Here is a 17,267-nt window from a genome sequence, read left to right as displayed (position 1 = left end):
TTAGAATCAGAAAAAAAAAAACAGAAAGTCCAGTTCTGAGGACCGTAAAGTGAATATTTGTTCTGAGCAGCTTTATTCTTCATCAGTCTGACCCCTCTCAGAGAAGCTTTCTATCATCCTTCATCCCTCCACTGGACCTGTTGAAGTCCCGGTTCTGGGGAGGATCCATCCCTCCATCAGACCTGTTGCCACTGATCTTCAGTCCAGTTCTTGGGTCATGTGACCTACCTCAGCCTTTACTCCCTGTTTCCCTTCCTTAAGAACGGCTTCTTGACAGCCCCGTTTCCATGGAGACCATTTCTGGTAAGGCTTCCACCAACAGTAGATGGATCAACTGAAGGTCCAGCTGCATCTCTCAGGACCTGGTTCAGGTCTTTGCTGGATTTGTTCCTATTTCTTCAGGACTTCTTCAGATCCTGTTCATCTGCTGTAGGTAGTTTTTAGTTCTGCTGCCTCCATGCTGAGATAAGCCAGGTTTCCAGCTACTGTCAGACTGTCTGATCTTTACTGGTTTTCACAGATGAAACTAAATAAATGAGAACAAACAATGTGTCTTTATAACAAAGCGCCTAAATATCCAGTTTCAACCGGTTGTTTGCTGAGTTGTCTGTTATGTCTCGACAGAAATCTGGCTCATCCCCTGAGTTAGGAGTCCACAGAGGAAAGAAAGAAAACGTTCATGTTTTTCATGATAGTTTTGTTAACATAGTGAAACTGACATGAACTTCTAGAAGGACTTCGGATCTGTAAAAAATCCGACCTGCTGCAGGTGGAGCTGAATATGTTGTTGGAGTCATGGTTATTAACGCGTTATGTTTTTTTCTGCCATGATTTACTGTTAAATCGTCCTACCTTGAATCAAATATTGATGAAATCACGTTAACTGCATAGAATGAAGTCTTTTAACTCTATGTTTATGTTTGGATCCCAGAAGTACAGACTGATTGCTGATCTGGTAGCCAAAACTGCAAATATCTGAGGGTCTGTTTTACTTTGCTTTGGGGAATCACACCTGCAGCTGGGTGGTGATTATCTGCCAGCCTGGACATGAGCATCACACACAGTTTGGCCTTTTTTATTTAAGCTAAACTGTGGTATTTTTTCTAATGCAGTACTTTAGTGAAGGAATATAACTATTTGTTAACTCAGTACTATGTGACTATCTGACCTTAAAACTCTGCAGTTTTGACTCATTTTGATGACACGTGGATATTCTTTATGTACATTCCCTGCACTGCAGCATCCCAAGGCTGAGAAACCACACTTTCAACTAGGAGCATCACTTTACTGCTGAGATCTTTTACTTTACAGCACAGCATCACATGCCAGCTATTGGATATCAACACACTAGCCATTTTTAACATGTAATGGCTGATTCAGCAAAGAAACCCAATATGATATTATTGGAGGAAGAAAGGAAAAGAAAGAGACAGAGCAAGAGATAAGAAGAAGCTGACTTTTAATCACTGGAGGGATCTCAGAGAAGAGACAGGATGCAACAGATGCTGAATTAGCTGCCAGTAGAGGGCAACAAAGTGCCGAAATCTGTCAAAGTACTACTGCTTTAACCCCAGGCTAAATTAAATCAGTTTGTTCTTAGTTTGACCAAATGATCATAAATGTCCTAGGTCTCACTTTTCCTTTCTCTACATTTGCCATCGAGTGGATGGATTTTTCTATGTTCACACTGCAGCTCAATTCCTACTTTTCATTCATATGTAACTTATATCAGATTTTTCACTGACAGTCTGCATGCACAAGTCTTTTTTTTTTTTTCTTATCTGATCAGTCTCAGTGGTAATGCCGCATTTTATCCGACTTTGAAGTGTGACAACCGGCACAATTCTGTGCCAGTGAAAGAGGAATGCGGCAATATCGAATAATGGCTGATAACGATGCACCTGGAACCAAAGTAGAAGAAAGTTTTGTCGGTTCCGACCGAGGAAATTTTTCCAAATGTGAAGCATCCTTATTTACTTCTGTAAACGCTTACTTTCCTCTGCACATGCATGGCTCTTCAGGTCCATGTACCGTTCCCACTTAAGTGTAGTGAAGGTCGCATTAAAATGATAATGTGGATGGCCATGCAAAAAAAAACAGATTCAGGTAATAAATTGGGTTTAAGCATTAAGACCTGCAGTTTGAACATAGCCTTTTTCTAGTTGTCATAGTGACAGTGTTTATTTTCTGTTAGGGCATGTAACCGGTACAGGTCGTGTATGACAGTAAAAACTAGCTAAGTAGGTATGTAAAGTAAACATGGTGACGAGACATTCATGAACACACGGGTACAGGGGCTTCCACAGTGCTCTTTATTACAGTGTTCATCAACCTTATAAAGCCCAATTGGTCTTTTAACTCTATGTTTATGTTTGGATCCCAGAAGTACAAACTGATTGCTGATCTGGTAGCCAAAACTAAAAATATCTGAGGACGGCTGCTGTCTTATCATACATGAACTAAACAGAAGAAATACAAGCTGCATGTCATAAAGAGGTTGGGAATGCATGAGCAGAGCATCTTTATAAAATGTCTGTCCGTTGTCCATGAGGGCGCGTCCCAATCTGCTGGCTCTTGTCTGATGACCTCACTATTAGTGGACAACCAAAGTGTTCTTCAAAGGTTATTCCACAATTATGACTGTTACAGGAACACTGGGGCTGTTTGGTCTGCCTCCACGGATCGTACAGTCCGTTTGGAGCAGTGTAAACCCTCATTCGGACTCTGATGCAGACCAAAGCAGCGAACTGTGGTCCACATTATTTCACAGCAGCTACCAAACATAAATTGAGGGGAAAAGGTTATTTTCCCTAAGTTCTCTTGTATCAGCTGAGTTGTAAAAGACGGGCCTTCATATTGTAGCGTGATATTTAGATAAGTTTCTAACAGCTTTTACTTCTCATTTAAAGAGTTTTTTTTACATAAAAAGACAACAGTCAGCATCTGATCATAACCTGTTCCAGATGTTGACGCTATCTTGTGATTTGGCAGATTCCCGAGCGGACCGCGCTGACAGACGGAAGCTCTTCAGACACTACACCGTGGGCTCCTACGACAGCTTCGATGCCTCCAGGTATGACCTCACACCAACATACTTCCTGCTTATATTGTTTCTAATCTACAAAAATAAACATTTGATTATGTTTACTGTCAGTTTTAGGTCTTTTTGATGTAAACATTCATTTTTATTCATTTTCTTTGGGGGTTAAATGAAATTCATAACTAAATAAACATGCGAATATACTGATCAAGGTTTCCTAAGACAAAAGTCTTTTTTTCAGTCTTCAAGTGGAAATCTTTTCTCCTCATCTTGAGAAAAGAAAGAAGCTAAAGCAGATGTAAAAAGCAGCCTCGTCCTTACAGCTGCTGTAAGTGAAAAGTTCTGTCTAATGGTAGCTGACGTCAAATCCCAAGGTCTTCTTTTCTCAAGTTATTCTGCTCCGCGCTCGTCTCCTGCTTTCTGCTGTCACATCCACTACAATATATGCTTTATTAGAAATGAAGATAGATGTATTCTCCTCTGGTCATGAGAGAGAAAGAAATGGTTCATTAATATCGTCTCTACTGTGAACAAATCCTGTCTAACAGACTCGGTTAAACCGGTGAGCTGACTGTCGTTGCAGGATCATGCATATTAATGAGGGCAGGGTTGGGTTTGATCACACCAGGTCATCAGTCATCAGAAAAGCAGCTATAATTTTAAAGACTACATAGAAATATCCAACACTTTGTTCTAATTCTAAGGTTTAACCTATCAAGACATAGTTTGGTTGTCTGATCTGAAATGCTGTGGTGGGACCTTCAGAGAGCTGCAAACCTCAATGAGCTGAAGCAACATTGGAAAAAAGAGTCCAATATTCCTCTACAAGTATGAGAGAGACTGATAACATCATCCAGAAAACAATGACTGCAACTTATTCCTGCTGAATAAGTTGCTCCTTGTAAAATACTGAATCCACCCCATGATCCAGCAGCTTCTGCAAGCTGCAGGGTCACGGGGGGGATTCAGTATTTTACAAACTCATTCTGACTTTTGGCTTTATTTTTCTCTAATTAAACAAACAACATTAAAAATTCATGAGTTGTTCGGCTCAACAACTGATGAAGACCAGATGTCTTCTTATTATGTCCTGATATGCAAAACTTAAACAAATATGTTTTGTTTTTTGACATGACTGTATACTGCAGGGATCTCAAACTCCAGTTCTTGAGGGTTAAATGGCTCCACCGGCTTGTTGCCAGGCTCTGTACAGTGACACAATTTGATTCAGGTGTGTTGGAGCAGGGAAACATCTAAAACCTGCAGGACAGGAACCCTCAAGGACTGGAGTTTGAGGTCCCTGGTATGCTGTGATGGCCAGATACCAGTTTAAACTCTGCTTTGCCAAAGAAGCATTGTTTCACTAACCTGAAACATCAGATGCTTTTTTTCAGAGATCACACTGAGTCTTCTGTAGCAATTGTTTGGAAACGGGCTGGAAGTTTTATAAATTATTTAAATTCAGTTCTGGGTAGCAGGAAGTGGTGGTCAACCAGCTTATTGTAGAGTTTGTGTGGATAACGTGCTCTTCCTTGGTGGAAAATTCATCTTGGTTTTGGTTGTTTTAATCATTTAAATCATAAAGTTCCTTCAGGGTTCCTTCATGAAGTCATAAAACAGAGAGGGGAAGTCAAGAATTTTATGGAAAACAAACCTTTTCATTGGGATCTAAAGAAGTCAAATTGTGCCAGATCAGCCAGCGATCACTTAGCTGAAGGTTTGAAAATCACTTAACTTCAGTTGGTTTGGGTCCGTTTCTGTTAGCTGACCAGATGTTGGGGGTAAATTAAAGCTCATGGGGCGATAATGCTGTTAAAAACACGAAAAGTCATACTTCCAGCAGCAGAAATAAAGCAGGATTAGTCATGAAGGGTCTTAATCCCAACTGCTTTCACCATCCACACACCAGGAAGTTCTAGACCTCCAAGATTTTCCATGTTTCCGTCTGCTTGGCCGTGTAGAAGCTGATCTGAAGCAGCAGATAGTTCCAGATGTCAGGAAATGAACCGATCATCATTCCATCCTTTACCTAATTATGTTGGAAAAAAAAGATGGAGCATGCTGGTAGACATTTCTCAGTCCATCTGGGGGTTTACCTCTAAAAAGCATGTCTCCACTCACCTGCGGTGTCCTCCACGGTTCTGTGTTGGACCCGAGTATGTTTCCTTTGTATCTGCGGCTCTGCGTATCAAATTTGCAAACCTACCAGCCGATTTATTATAGATGTACCAAGAACCAAGGAAAATGTGATGGAGCTTTTTCATTGGCTGGTCCTAAACTGTAGGACAACCCAACACTTTATATTAAATCTGCTCTCAGTGATGAGCAATGCACATCTCTTCTTCATGACCCTTCTTCCGAGCTCTACAAATTTGAACTTTACTATAATTTTTGTGATGTTTGATGGATGTTTTTCTTCTGTGAAGGATTTGAACAACCTTTGTTGTTTTTAAATGTGATATATGAATGGAGGTCATTTTACTAAATTTAAAACATCAAATTTAGAAAAGTTTAAGCTACAAACTAAGGTCAGCTTAGGATCTGTTTTCAGGTTTATGTGTTGGAAAGATTAAAGAATTAGAAATTTTATCTTAATTATTGTCAGAACTTATTTCTTTCTTAATATTATTATAGCATATTTTTAAATATTAATAATTTCTCTTTGATCAAGATAAGAAAGATAACTCATAAACTGTGAGAGGAAACTGACCACAAACAAGACACAGTAGTTCTTTAGTCCATTTTATCAGGTCCATGCAGCAAAGCCTAAAACATGGAAATGTTTGTAGTCATAAGGCAGCGAAGGACAGCGTGACATTTCCTCGTTACTCTGCTGGATCTCCTCTGGCAAGCCTCGGCCAACAAGCTGCAGGTTGTTTTTTTTTCCACTAACTGCTTCATCTGGGTCAAGGTGAACCAACTCCGACATCTATCACATCGCAGGGATGAAGACAAGTTGGCTGAAAATGAATCGCAGCACAGACCAAAGGTCCATGGGAAATCTCAGCTGGAAATGAAACTTTTACCTGAAACTAGTCTGACTTGTGACAGTTTCAGTTTTTGCTCTGTGTCATAACTAAAAGTTCTTTTCTCTTCCTAAAACATTGAGATATTGCCCTTTTTTTCTTTTTATGGAAGCCGACTCTTCTGAGGCACTCACATCAAATCCTTCTGTGCTTTTTAAAAATTAATATTTGTTTTTAAACTGGCAGTGGGTGCTGTTGAATAGTGCATAAGGGAGCAGAAATTTTCCTGCCCTGTGTGTTTATAGGAGAAGGTGCCACAAAAATTAAGTGAGCTGACAAAATGAGCTGTGAGTAAAACCAAAATATCACAGACAAACCCCACAGAGGAATCCTGAATTAGATATACACTCACCGTCCACTTTACCAGGTCCACCTTCTAGTCCCGGGTTGGTCCCCTTTATTCCTCCAGAACTGCCTTAATTCCTGGTGTGATAGATGAAGCAGGTGGTGGAAACCTTCCTCAGAGGTTTTCTCCATATAAACATGACAGCATCACACAGTTGCTGCAGGTTTGTCGGCTGCATCCATGATGAGAATCTCCCGTTCCACCACATCCCAAAGCTGCTCTACTGGACTGAGATCTGGTGGCTGTGGAGACCGTTGGAGTCCAGTGAACTCATCGTCATGTTCTAGAAAGCAGGTGGAGATGATCTGAGCTTTGTGACATGGTGCATTATACTGCTGGAAGTAGCATCAGAAGATGCTCCACTGTGGTCATAAAGGGATGGACATGGTCAGCAACAATACTCAGGTAGGCTGTGCTGGTTAAACCAGGCCACGTTGGTACTAAGGGGCCCAAAGTGGACCAAGAAAATCTCCCCCCACCATTACACCAGCAGCAGCCTGAAGCACTGATCCAAGGCAGGATGGATCCATGTTTTCATGATGTTTCCAGCAGATTCTGAGCCGAGCATCTGAATGTGGAGCTGAAATGGAGACTCATCAGACCAGCAACGTTTCTCCATCTTCTATTGTCCAGTGTTGGTGAGTGTGTGTGAATTGTAGCCTCAGTTTCCTGTTCTTAGCTGACAGGAGGCACCCGGTGTGTCTTCTGCTGCTGTAGCCCATCTGCTTCCAGGCTGGACGTGTTGTGTGTTCAGAGATGCTGTTCTGCAGACCTTGGTAGGAACCAGTGATTATCTGACTTCCTGTTGTCTTTCTATCATCTCCAACCAGTCTGCCCATTCTCCTCAGACCTCTGACATCAACCAGGGATTCTGGTCCAGACAACTGCTGCTCGCTGGATATTTTCTCTTCTTCAGTCCATTCTCTGGAAACCCTGGAGATGGTTGTGTGTGAAAATCCCAATAAATACTCAGACCAGCAACCATGCCACGTTTAAAGTACCTTAAATATAGTGAGTTGCTGCCATGTGATTGGCTAATTAGGTATTTGTGTTAACAAGCGGTTGAACAGATGGAGCTACTGCTTTCTAGAACATGACGATGAGTTCACTGGACTCCAACAGCCTCCACAGCCACCAGATCTCAGTCCAGTAGAGCAGCTTTGGGATGTGGTGGAACGGGAGATTCTCATCATGGATGCAGCCGACAAACCTGCAGCAACTGTGTGATGCTGTCATGTTGATATGGAGAAACCCTCTGAGGAAGGTTTCCACCACCTGCTTCTATCTATCATCTACACCAGGAATTAAAAAGGTCCAACCCAGTACTAGAAGGTGGTCCTGATAAAGTGGATGGTGAGTGTGCATTATTGCAGTCGCCAAGTAACAGCCTCACTGATTGATGCAGAAATGAGCCTTTAGCAGCATCTTTACCTGACACACTAGCTTAAGTGTAAATAACTCTTCACAGGGCAGTTAAACTAAAAGTGAAAATAAGAAGGTGAATAGGTAGCTTTCCAGAGAAGGTTTTAACTTTTAATCTTATGTTTATGAGCCCTGAAACTTTCCTCCACCTGCCCTGCAACCTGAGGATTTTGTCATTTCGTTGTGTTTGCTGTCAGCATCTTAAATCAGATTTGTTGACAGAAGGACGTCTCTGCAAATGAACATCTAAAGAAGCCTGATGATAAACAACATAAATGTATACGAGCTGTAGTATATGTCTAAATGCTGTGCTGATAACGACCACACAAGGTGTCTGCACCTCTGGAATTGTAAAAATAAAAAGTGAACATAAGAAGTGATTTTTCTTAAAAATATCATATTTAAAGTGAGGATAAGGGTGAAGAGGATTTATTGGAGGTGGCAGCAATGTGCTGCTGAAAGAAAAAGTTCCACAGTGACTTTTTTATGTTGCACGTCTAAAACTTGACAGCTAACAGTTCGGACTGTGACATTGTGCAGGAGCAAACCCTTTTCAGTACTCTTTAAATGTGATGTGCAGACAGCAATGTCCTCGCTGTGTGAGTTTCAGCTGACTTGGAGACGGAGGAAATCCAGATGTGGACTTTCAGACATGATGCATCAGCTCTTCTCCTGTTTGAGATAAAATGCTGATGATACTGGTGTTGCAGGAATCACAGCAGGCGGAGGGAACGAACAAGTGAACGAGACCACTCTGCGTGGTGTTAACAGGTCATGATGGCAGATTGTTGGGCTTGCTTTATTTCCTCCATGTGCCAGCAGTCATACTATAAAAGATGATGTAGCTCAATGACTCTGGGACCTAAAACTCCAATAACATGCCTCATGTGGACATAAGAAGATGAATATCTGACAAACTAAACAGCCCATGTGTTGCACAGAGAGCCTCTCCTCACGACTATAAATACACTGCAGCCTCCCACGTTGGAGCCCAGATTGAGACCGCTTACACTCGCATTTTATCCCGTACAGCTTATTGAGTAGCATGCCCCTCATCCTGCATGCTCAGCTCAATTTCAGCAAAGCAGCCTCAGTCTGTTGTCCCCCCTCCCATCACTTGTTGAACAAGATGACACCTTTGATATCAGGCTCTGTCCTGCACGCTACACCACATTGACCTATTGAAGTGGCCACTGTGTCAGATTTGGATGATGAAGATGTGATTAACAGCAGCTGGCTGTAAACCAGAGAATGTGTGTATGTGTGTGTGTGTGTATGTTTATGTGTGAGGGAATGCTGTGAGATAACCTTCAGTGTGTCAGCAGAGCTGGCCTCCTTCCTCTGTAGACAGATTGCGTTGCTAAGGGAACTGTTGCTAGGATGGCAGTCGCGGCTCCCTCTCCTTCTTTATTCTCTCCTCTCTTTGTCTTTTCTCTCTCATCCCACGTGTCTATTCAGTGTAATCCTTGCAGCTAATATAAGCTGAATGATGCACCCTTACAGCGACCGCCAGGAGCTAGAGAAGCGAACTCAGCCTTTTACCTACTCCTCAGGCAGAGCAACGATCAGCGCTGCTTCACAGCTCACACCACACCAGGCTCGGCCATGATTCCTGCAGGAGTCAGACATGGGATGTACCATTCTATGCACATATATTCTAGAATAAGAAAATTAGTGGGAGGGAGTTACGATAGACATATTCAGAGCTGAGGAGAAGATGTGTGACAGCTTACTGCTGAGTCAGATTTTGGAGGGATCCTGCTAAGTGCTTCCCACAGATCAGGTAGCCATTTGTGGTGCTCTACTTGGTGCCTGTGAGGGAATCAAGTGTTGCAGTGGTCAGTGGATTCAGTCATCAGGGTGTATGCAAAGTGTGTACAGAGGGGGGCGTTCAAACACACACTGAAATTAGGTATTTTAATAAAATATGTAAAATACTTATTTAACTATCAGAGGACCGTGTATCTGCATAGAAAAGCATGGTTGAAGGTAATGAATTGCTAACAAATATTAGGTGTAAACTAACCTTCACTTAGGTAAACTTTAGATGTCCCAAGTGTCAGTGAATGCAGCATGTAAACACTTCTATATGTTGTTCTGTGTCAAATGTAATTGGCTGTTTTTTTTAACACAGTTAACATTTAATGACCACTTAAGTTGTAATAATGAGCATATTATTTTCTAAAATAGAGGCATTTTTAAAAGAAATATTCACGCCAATCTTTTCCTGGTCAGTGCCCCTGCCTGGTCCCCTCATGAAAACTTTTCTAGATCCGTCCCTGCATATAAATTCTGTCACCTGTCAACCACCTGCTTAGAGAAGGTCCGCTGTGACTCCTTCAAACCTCAGCTAATAATGAAATTTATATAAAATAAATGCAAACAACAGTCTATCTAATTAAAATGTGCTACCGTTTCACATCAACATCCAGCTAGTTTCCTCCTCAGCACAAGCTGAATGATAAACAAGAGCCGGTACATTTTGAAGAAAAGCCAATCAGCTGATCACCGACAGTCACGTCATGATTCAAGGAGCAACAAGCGAGGGAGGAGGAGAGGAGGCAGATGCACAGCGCAGAGGCAGAGCGACTGGAGCAGCAACATCTGCACACAGTAAAAATAAATAAACACGCAAAAAACACAGGGGAAAAAATTTGTGGGTGGTGGAGCCTCTCGCCATGAACTCCCCATGGTTGCGGTGTCCTTATATGGGCATAAAGTCTACTGTAGCCTATACTGTATACTTTATCTCAACCATAACTGTATTTCCTCTTAATCACATTGTTTGCTGCTGACTCAGGGTGCGGGGTATTCAGTATTAACAACATTTAGTTCATTAGGCTAACACTTCCTTCTCTAAGTTACATTTTTGGGCCGGTGTGTTTGAGCGCAGTATATCATACTAACCTTACTAACCTTTGATAAACTCCAGGGGCAGAATATCTTAGCTGAACTGGTTCTGTAACCACAGTGACAATCTTAACGTGACAGTTACATATTAAGGCCCATTTTTGCTCCCATACATATATAAATAGCGGTGTCTGTTTCAAACGTCGCCGTCCTCATATTTCTATAACTTGTTTGGTGTTGCCATAGTTTTTATAGGTCAATTCCTCCACTAGGGGGCAGTGCTAAGTTCAGAATTCACTCCCGCGAGCCGACGTCAGTTTCAGACATCGTTTGGCTGTAATGCATCACTATAAAGTTGTTTCCAGCCGCCCTAAATATTTGCATATAGTCTTTCTTCAAAAGCTCACGCAAGTCCTACTCGTCTTCATTCTTCTTCTGCTTTTCTTTCTCCTTTCTAATTTTTTCTTCTTCTTCTCTAGTTTTTTCAGTTTATTTTTTTTTTCACTGGTCACATGTCAGCTCTTCTGCTCATCACTGCCCCTGCGATTTCCGGTTGTATTGCTCTATCTTCTGCATCAAGCGCCGAATAGCTGGGCTCCCTGAAAACGGACCAAATTACGCACATAACCAACACAGAAGACGGACGAAGCTGTCCATCCGTCTGCGTATCCGTCTTCTGCGTCACACATATGCTCATATGTCACCGTCTGTCACAATATAAATTGCGTTGACCTATAAAAATTATACGAAACTAATATATTTATTGTTTAATATTAGGGCTGTCAAATGATTAAATTTGCCCGTTTTTACTGCACTGTTTCAACAGAACAAGCTGAAGCTACAAATATTTACTGTTAACTGACCTTCCCTTGGGAAATCGTCAGATGTCCAAGGGTCATTGAATGCAGCAATTAATGTATTTCTATATGTTGTTCTAAATCATCTCCACCATGTTCTAGATCAGTGGTTCCCAACCTTTTTTCCTTGTGGACCCCCTTCATGCATATACTAAAATGCCACGGACCCCCTGCTCCACCCTGTGCTGAAACCATGCTGGTTTTAGGCTTTCAAAAGTGAGATACTCACCATAAATAATGTATTCTGGTTGAGTCCTGTTGTTTGGTAAAGCCAAAATTAAATGTACAACATATAGCCTTTCTGTTTTCTGTTAAAATATGGACAACTTGTGAACATTAATCACAATTGCTCTAAAGTTCAAAGCCTCAGGGACCCCCTGTGCTCTTTGGGGGACCCCGGGCCCCAGGTTGGGAACCACTGTTCTAGATCATGATTCAAAATTTATATATCATCAACTCACCAACCCTTTCCATGGTGAAAATCTTTCTCATAAAACCATCAGATCTGACGACTGAAGTGAAAAAGCCAACATTGATGAAGAAACTGATAAAACTCCAACTCGACTTTATTTATGTAGCACTTTTAAAACAACAGAGTTTACCAAAGTGCCTTACACCAAAATAAAAACAATAAAACCACAAAAAATAAAAGAAAAAGTATGAAAACAGATGGTCAGCCTATAAAACTGGTATGAGTATAAAAAGGAAATCAGAAAGACCAACATCCCAAATAGTGTTAAAAACCAAAGATAAAAAAGTGTTTTAAGCAGTGATTTAAAAACAGCAAGTGAAGAGGCGTCCTTAATCTGTGGAGGTAACTGGTTCCAGTCTGGGTCCAGCAACAAAAGTGAGCGGTCTGCTGACCTGAGGGAACCTGACGGTGTGTGTGGTTGTAGGAGGTCTGACAGGTACTGTGGGGCGAGACTGTGGAGGCACTTAAAAACAAAAGAAAGAACTTTAAAATCGACTCTAAAACAAACAGGTAGCAATGAAGGGAAGCCAAGACCGGAGTAATGTGCTCTCATTTTTTAGTGCCAGTTAAAAGTCGAGCTGCAGCATTTCGGACCAGCTGCAGCCGATCGAGGGAGGTCTGACTGAGCCCAACGTAAAGTGCGTTGCAATAGTCGAAGCCATTAGAAATAAAAGCATGATTAAAATCTCAAGATGATGCCGAGAAAGAAATGGATTAACTTTTAACAGCTGTCTTAGCTGAAAGAAACTAGACTTGACCACTGAGCTGACTTGTGAGTCGAGTCTGAGGTTACATCTAAGCGCACCCCAAGGTTTATTGCTGCAGGTTTTAAATAATCAATCAAGAAGCCCAGGTCAACCAGACCCTTGTAGGCATCACTGGGCCCAAATAGCAACACCTCAGTCTATCTGTTATTAAAATGAAGAAAATTCAATGACATCCATGTTTTCATTTCATCTATGCCATCAAGTATTGGTTTTACTGAAGATGCACTTTCTTAGGGGAAAATAGATCTGGCTGTCATCAGCATAAAAATGAAAGAACATGCCAAGCTTTCTAAGAACTGCACAGAGAGGGAGCAAGTAAGGAGAAAAAAAGAAGAGGTCCAAGAAAGGAGCCCTGAGGAGCTCCACACATGAGATGAGCAGAAGAGGACTCTGCAGCTCCAATCAGGACACTAAAACTCTGCTCAGTTAAATAAGCTCCACCCGGAATGCCATCCCAGTTCTCCAGGCAATACAAATGGTTCTCATGGTCATGACCCAAATCTGTGGTCATCAAAACATCATTAAAACCAGTGAAAAGTGCAGACTCTGTACTGTGCAGTGCTTTAAAACCAGACTGAAACAATTCAAGGACATTGCTTTTCTCCAGGAAAGACTGCAACTAGCTTGGAGATCGGCCTGAAGTTTGATAGGATGGAAGTGGTGTAACCACTGCATGTTTAACCCGTTAAGGCCTGACCCATGAAAAAATGGTAAGAAAAAGTTCATTTTTTTAAAATATGAGGTCTTTATTTGGCCCTTCAACAAAATGTAACAAAAAAATTAACATTTTTGGGGGGGATTTGTACCATTTATTATTAGGGGACAGAAGACAAGTATCACATTGTGTTCAACAGGATTTTGAGCAAAGTTTATACCATAAATTGAAGCAAAATGTCTCATAAACTGTATGTGACAAAAATGTCTCGTCAGGCTCTTATGGGTTAAAACTTTCAGGTGAACTTCCATTTGTTAAGCTACCATTAATGATATGGAGCTCATAAGGAGCTAAAGTGGGGAAGACCTCTTTAAAGAGATGAGGTGTAATGTCCAGCAGCCTTCATATGTCTTACCATCTCCTCCAGAAACTGCAGGGTAACAGGCTCAAACTGCTGAAAAACAGTAGAGCATGAAGTTGAAACAGAGGGATCACAGGGGGGTGGAGTCATAAGGGCCCTACTGCTCACAACCTTGTCAATGAAAACTTTCTTAACATCCTCACATTTTATTAGAGCAGGAACCGGGGCATCAACTGCCTGCGAGGTCCGAGCAAGTGGTCTCAGACTGTTAGATTTGCCCCGTGTTCCAGTAAGTATGGAAAGGAGAGGCGACAAGTCTGTTGTCCCGAATGCGATCTGACCAAAGGAACCAAACAGGTGTCGAGCAGCGCCAGGAAATGCCCGGAGATGAAACGGCTGCTCTTCAATCCACTTCCTCTAAAGAACCAGCCCAGGAGGGACTTTCAGGCTGGCTTTCAAGTTCACCAGAATGCCACCTCGTTTCTCCCGCCATCTGAAGCCTCTACATAAAGGTGGAGTAGGCACCCGGCGGAGGTAAGCCGGAACACCTGAGAGGAACAGGGGGTAGAAGGTTTCTTGTCCATCCTGACTAACATAAGCCAAGATTTTGAATGCTGGCCGCAGGTTTAAGAGAGTTTAACGATCATACACCAGCAGAGTCAGCTTATGCAAATATGATGGACAGAACTGCGATTAGCACAATCAAGATTTGGCGAGTCATGGAGCAGGCCAGCTGATCTCAGCTGATCTATAAACAAACACAACAAGAGAGAAAAGCCGATCAGCTGATCACTGACAACTGTCATGATTCACAGAACAACATGAGAGGAGGAGGAGCAGCTGCTGCACAAACAGAGACAACCAGAGATCCTCCAGAGCAGCCATGTTGGTGCGGAACGCAGGTTTAGTTAAAAAAAAAAAAAAAAAGGGAAAAATGTGGGTGGGGGACCCTCTCACCGTGTTAAAATACCCTCATTCTCCACGGGTGCGACGACCATGGGTTGCTCCATTAATGTCGTGTTTATTCTCAGATGCATTCATAAGCCACCCGGCTCATCTTTCCCATCTGGCCTCTCCTTGTCCCGCCGTCATACACTAATAGAGAAATAACAGATGTATGGGGCTTGTCATGCCACGCATGGGTTAATTGTGCTAAAAATATTAACGCAGTTAATTACATAAATTAGATACCACTGTTAACGTGTTACTTTTGACTGCCCTATTTATTATTGATTATGATTAACATTGATGATTAGAGCCTGTCCCACCCATCAATCTTCTGGTTTGATTTTGCCTCAAACTCAAGTTTAACAAAGATGCTCATTACACATATGTTTTTTTTATCTTTTTATTATTACGGTAGTGTTCATTTTAGGTTTATTTTTTATCTATTTAAATTCTGGTGGCATTGTTAATGCAAAGGTAGCTTTGTTAATTTAAGATTTTATCTTCTCATCTCACAGCTCTATGGTGTGATTTTGTGGTACTGGTGCTGCTGGTCTTGGGCTACATTTGAAACTCTACTTTGAGAGCACTAAGAGAACATTAAATTTTGCATCACTGTAGATATTTTTGTCCATTTATGCTATTTTTTCCTCTAAATATAGCCATATCTAGATACCTTTATCGGCCTCAGTGGCGGGAATTCACATCCCGCGCTTAGGGCACCTAAATGGCTAGCAGCAGCCTGTGTTGAGGCATTAATAACGCGTGGCCATGACCTTTGATGAGAATGTACCTGCGTTTGTACGTGCCTGTATGCCTGATTATCATGGTTGTGACACATACTTTGCATTTTTTGAAGCGTCATTTGGGCACATCATTGGCTCGTTCTCAGGCATTTGGGCTCAGAAATGAAAGCTTTGCGTTTGCAAGTGTTTATATGTGAGTAACCAGTAGGAGGTGGTGTAAAGAGCAATGTGGCTGGATGTGAAGTCACAGGGTGATCGGTTTACAGGGCTTACATGTTTCTGTCGTGATATTAAAATGAACCAAATGCTGCCTCCTAATGGCGCCATGTTTATCATTTTATTTACAGCTTACAAATCTGGCAACTCAATCTATTCTGAGTTACAGGAGGATGTCCATCTTTTTCTTTCTTTATGTATTTATTTTACTCTCACTATGACATGTTTTATTGAAAGCATATGCACTAAAATATATTGAATTATTGTAACTTTTATTAGTTTTAGGGACGTGCTAATTTGATGCTTGATTGAAATTTGCATCACAACAGGTGTTCAAATAAAGTATTCCCCCCACTCTAATTTAAAAAATATGTCAAAGTATTAATCCTGCTGAAAAAGATTAAAGTGTTTTAACTTAATTTTAACTTCTATATAATGGACAAAGTAATCTAAATCATCACTGCAACACATCAACACTTCCTGTTTTCTTACTGTGTTTCTCTCTTTTACCTTTGGCTACCAGTCACAGAAGAACAGCTGAACTGCTGGAGAAAGAAAAAGTTTGTCAGAAATGATTTCTGCTGGATTATTAATCAAACAGACTGACTTTGTAATGAATCCATAAACTCTGACTGTGTTGTCACCTGGTATCCCCCCACCCCCCTTATTCTCTCCTGCACCGCCGCACGCGCCCTCCTTTCCGAGCCGTCGGTTCTGCTGCTGTGGTTCCACATTGCGGAGCGCAGCGCACCTTGACGTCCGTCCACGCTGCGATTCCGCCGCTCTCTCCCTCCCTGCCTCTCTCCACACCTCCTCCCAACCCAGCGAGCCTCCCCCCGCTCTCATCATGAGCCATTAGCCGCTATCAGCGCCAGACTGATGTCGCCGCTTGTCGACGGCGCAGCACTGCCGCACCGCCGGTCGGAGCCTCCGCAGCAGTAGCAGGAGCGGCGGCGGTAACCGCGCGGCCGACCCCGCGTCTCCGCGGACGAGCTGCGGCTGCGGCGGCGGGAGCAGGGAGCCGCAGGGAGGGGAGGGAGGCGCGTCTCACCCTCTCTCTCTCTCTGGTCGGTCCTTCCCTACTTTTTTTTTTTTTTTTTTTTTTTTTTCTCCTTAATTCTTTTTGGCTCGTCTCTTCCCTGGAGACGCTGTCGCCGGGCTGCCGGGGCCGCTGTCATACCGTTTGATAGAGACAGAGGCCGGACAGAGGAGGAGGAGGAGGGGGAGGAGGCGGCAGCGGTGGTGGGGTGGGGTCGGGGTTGCCCTGCCCTGCCCTGGCCGGACTAGCTCTCCTCCAGCAGCATGAACCTCCACTCGGGCAGGGCGTCCGTGGCCATGCTGCGGATGATGGGCTGTGCTAACGGGCGCTCTGCTCGGCATCTCCTCCACAGTGACTGCGTGGTGGACGAGAAGACGGTGGTGCTCCAGAAGAAGGAGAATGAGGGATTCGGCTTCGTCCTGCGGGGGGCTAAAGGTAGGAATATTTACTGACTTTTTCTGATTTACAGCCTGTGTGTGTCTGTGTGTGTAAAGATATTAACCTTTAATATGCAGGACTAACATG

At 42.5% G+C, this 17,267-nt stretch overlaps 1 protein-coding gene across 4 annotated transcripts in view; it reads left to right on the top strand.

The window, feature by feature from the left end:
• The window catches only part of LOC121629061 (SH3 and multiple ankyrin repeat domains protein 2-like), a 302,762-nt gene that overhangs the window by 225,873 nt on the left and 59,622 nt on the right, over positions 1-17,267 (top strand). For all 4 annotated transcript variants that reach the window (XM_041968766.1, XM_041968841.1, XM_041968688.1 and 1 more), the window contains exons 15-16: positions 2,992-3,073; positions 17,095-17,177. In XM_041968766.1, coding sequence (XP_041824700.1) covers positions 2,992-3,073; positions 17,095-17,177 — 165 coding nt within the window. The remainder of the gene's footprint in view (positions 1-2,991; positions 3,074-17,094; positions 17,178-17,267) is intronic.

This window comes from Melanotaenia boesemani, chromosome 1 (genome assembly GCF_017639745.1).
Source record: "Melanotaenia boesemani isolate fMelBoe1 chromosome 1, fMelBoe1.pri, whole genome shotgun sequence".
NCBI classification, from domain to species: domain Eukaryota; kingdom Metazoa; phylum Chordata; class Actinopteri; order Atheriniformes; family Melanotaeniidae; genus Melanotaenia; species Melanotaenia boesemani.
Note: the sequence above shows the minus strand (reverse complement) of the source record. Positions and strands in the feature narration are given on the sequence as shown.